This window comes from Erinaceus europaeus, chromosome 22, assembly GCF_950295315.1.
Source record: "Erinaceus europaeus chromosome 22, mEriEur2.1, whole genome shotgun sequence".
Classification (NCBI taxonomy): domain Eukaryota; kingdom Metazoa; phylum Chordata; class Mammalia; order Eulipotyphla; family Erinaceidae; genus Erinaceus; species Erinaceus europaeus.
Window position 1 is genome coordinate 592,149 of NC_080183.1, and position 3,186 is coordinate 595,334.

Consider the following 3,186-nt stretch of genomic DNA (forward strand, 5'->3'; position numbering starts at 1 on the left):
CAGGTGATAACAATAACGGGGGGGGGGGCAGCCCCGGTCAGGTGATAACAATAACGGGGGGGGCAGCCCCGGTCAGGTGATAACAATAACGGGGGGGGCAGCCCCGGTCAGGTGATAACAATAACGGGGGGGGCAGCCCCGGTCAGGTGATAACAATAACGGGGGGGGCAGCCGCATCAGCAGCCGGTGCCGGTTCTCCTCCCTCCCGCCCAGGGCCCCCTCCCCTCCCCTCCCTCCCCCACGGGGCCCCGCCCCCTTCCCATCGGCCCCCGCGGGCCCCGCCTTCCCAGGGGCGCCGCCTCCCGCGAGTCCCGGCGGAGCCACGCCCACCTCGGGCGCGTGACGTCACGCAGCGGGCGCGCACTTCCTGCGAGGGCCGGAAGCCGCATCCGGGTCTGCGGGCGGAGCGGCACCGGAAGGTGAGGTCCGGGCGCTGCCCCGCTCTGCAGGGTCGCCCGGGCTGGGGGGCGTCTCCGCCTCCCGTCGGCCCCCGCGGCCGCCCCCCCCGCTTCCCGTCGGCCCCCGCGGCCGCCCCCTCCGCCTCCCGGCGGCCCCCGCCTGCGATGCCCGAGCCGCCCGCCTGCGCCGAGCCGGGGCCGCTGTGAGTGTCGGCGGGGGCCGCCGGGAGGCGGGGGCGCCGGGGTGACGTGCGGGTCCGGGGCTGCGGGGCGGGGCCTCGCACCTGCTCTCCGCGAGGACGGTGCCGCCGGGGGGACTGGGTGTCACGGGGGGGTCTGGGTGTCACGGGGGGGGTCTGGGTGTCACGGGGGGGACTGGGTGTCACGGGGGGGACTGGGTGTCACGGGGGGGTCTGGGTGTCACGGGGGGGACTGGGTGTCACGGGGGGGGACTGGGTGTCACGGGGGGGTCTGGGTGTCACGGGGGGGACTGGGTGTCACGGGGGGGTCTGGGTGTCACGGGGGGGACTGGGTGTCACGGGGGGGGACTGGGTGTCACGGGGGGGACTGGGTGTCACGGGGGGGACTGGGTGTCACGGGGGGGTCTGGGTGTCACGGGGGGGGACTGGGTGTCACGGGGGGGTCTGGGTGTCACGGGGGGGACTGGGTGTCACGGGGGGGACTGGGTGTCACGGGGGGGTCTGGGTGTCACGGGGGGGGTCTGGGTGTCACGGGGGGACTGGGTGTCACGGGGGGGTCTGGGTGTCACGGGGGGGACTGGGTGTCACGGGGGGGGGACTGGGTGTCACGGGGGGGACTGGGTGTCACGGGGGGGTCTGGGTGTCACGGGGGGGACTGGGTGTCACGGGGGGGACTGGGTGTCACGGGGGGGTCTGGGTGTCACGGGGGGGGTCTGGGTGTCACGGGGGGACTGGGTGTCACGGGGGGGTCTGGGTGTCACGGGGGGGACTGGGTGTCACGGGGGGGGGACTGGGTGTCACGGGGGGGACTGGGTGTCACGGGGGGGACTGGGTGTCACGGGGGGGGGGACTGGGTGTCACCGGGGGGGTCTGGGTGTCACCGGGGGGACTGGGTGTCACGGGGGGGGGGTCTGGGTGTCACGGGGGGGACTGGGTATCACGGGGGGGGGTCTGGGTATCACGGGGGGGGGACTGGGTATCACGGGGGGGGTCTGGGTATCACGGGGGGGTCTGGGTGTCACGGGGGTGTCTGGGTGTCACAGGGGGCTGGGTGTCGCCGGGGGGGCTGGGTGTCGCGGGGGGACTGGGTGACACCTGGGGGACTGGGTGACACTGGGGGGACTGGGAGGGCTGGGTGTCGTCCGGAGGGCTGGGTGTCACCGGGAGCCCCGGCGCCCACCGCGGCCCCGCGCCCCTGCCCGCACCCGCACGCTAACCCCGCTCTCCCGCAAGGCACGGAGCATGGAGGATGATGAACTTCCGGCAGCGCATGGGCTGGGTCGGAGTGGGGCTGTACCTGCTGGCCAGCGCCGCCGCCCTGTACTACGCCTTCGAGCTGAGCGACACCTACGGCCGCCTGGCGCTGGAGCACGCGCGGCGGCCGGCCGAGCCTCGCGGGGCCTCGTGGACTCACTCGCTCAAGGGCCGGCTGCTCTCGCTGCCCTTCTGGCTGTGGACGCTGCTCTTCCTCGTCCCCTACCTGCAGATGTTCTTGTTTCTGTACTCGTGCACGCGAGCCGACCCCAAGACCGTGGGCTACTGCCTGGTCCCCGTGTGTCTGGCCGCGCTCTGCCACCGCCACCAGGCCTTCGCCAAGGCCTCGACCCAGATGAGCAGACTGCAGCTCATCGACACGTGAGGCTGGGCGGGGACGTGCGGGGCTGAGTCTGTAGGGAAGGCCGCGCTACAGAATCATGTTCGACTCCAGATCTTGGAAGTGAAATCGTGCTACTTGCGTTTTCTTGAAAGACCCAAGTACCGGACTCATTTTTAGTCTGCCGTGCAGCAGACTCCAGCTTTTCCTTTGAGGAAAACACGAGGACGGACATGGACATCTCCAGTGTGTCTGACGTAAGCGGGTCCAAACGTGGTCATAAAGTTTAGATTTTACACTACCTGGTTGGCTTTGAATTCTTCCAACTGAAACACTCACTCCCCCTGCTGTACTTAAGCCGACTAACTTAGCGACCTGTGAGAGGCCGGCTTTGACAAGCAGACTGCCCTCCCTTCTGGCAGTGGCATTTTTAAGTAGCATCGTTAGCCTCCTGGTCTAAAACGGCTGCTCGGGACGAGACGGGATGCTTGAAGGTGGAAGAGGCTAGCTTGCTTAGAGAAGAGTGTCTGTGAGCACGGACACCCCTCTGAGCGCCACCCTGCGGTCTTCTCTGCTGGCTTAAGGCCCAGCCTGTTAAAGATGTGGTTCCTCCCTGTGTCTGGTAACAGTACAGAGAGCCGGACGGAAATACTAGTCTTAGGACTTTTTTCTCCCTGAGAGTGCGCTGGAGGGGCCACATCAGCACTGAGTCACACATGCACAACGCAGTATAGCGAGCTGTTTTTCTGCTGCCCAGAGCCCTGCTCAGCTCTGGCTTCTGGTGGTGCGGGGGGATTGAACCTGGGACTCCAGGGCCTCAGGCATGAGACTCTCTTTGCAGAACCATTATGCTATCTACCCCTGCCCAGAGTGAGCTGTTTGGTTGGCCGAATTCCCACGTTTTTGTCCGGGTGAGGTCGGTAGGCTTGTATACAGTCATGGCACTGACACCAGGGAGATGTGACACTGATGGTGGTAGTGATCCCTTGCTCAC

General features: G+C 68.0%; 1 protein-coding gene across 2 annotated transcripts; it reads left to right on the forward strand.

The window, feature by feature from the left end:
* Positions 1-302: 302 nt before the first annotated feature.
* Positions 303-2,493, forward strand: LYSET (lysosomal enzyme trafficking factor). Of its 2 annotated transcripts, XM_060180952.1 has the most exons (3): positions 387-492; positions 548-601; positions 1,832-2,493. In XM_060180952.1, exons 2-3 carry the CDS (start codon positions 564-566, stop codon positions 2,235-2,237), a joined length of 444 nt encoding a protein of 147 aa, XP_060036935.1. In that variant the 5' UTR covers positions 387-492; positions 548-563; the 3' UTR covers positions 2,238-2,493. The 2 variants fall into 2 exon arrangements, with proteins under 2 accessions (XP_007529128.1, XP_060036935.1); XM_007529066.3 differs by lacking the exon at positions 548-601 and having other exon boundaries at positions 303-419.
* Positions 2,494-3,186: the final 693 nt, after the last annotated feature.

Excerpts from the sequence above, each read along its gene's own strand:
- LYSET (XM_060180952.1), top strand. The coding sequence starts at position 564 with ATGCCCGAGCCGCCCGCCTGCGCCGAGCCGGGGCCGCT. Across the intron at positions 602-1,831 it reads TGCGCCGAGCCGGGGCCGCT|GCACGGAGCATGGAGGATGA; the intron begins GTGAGTGTCGGC and ends CTCTCCCGCAAG.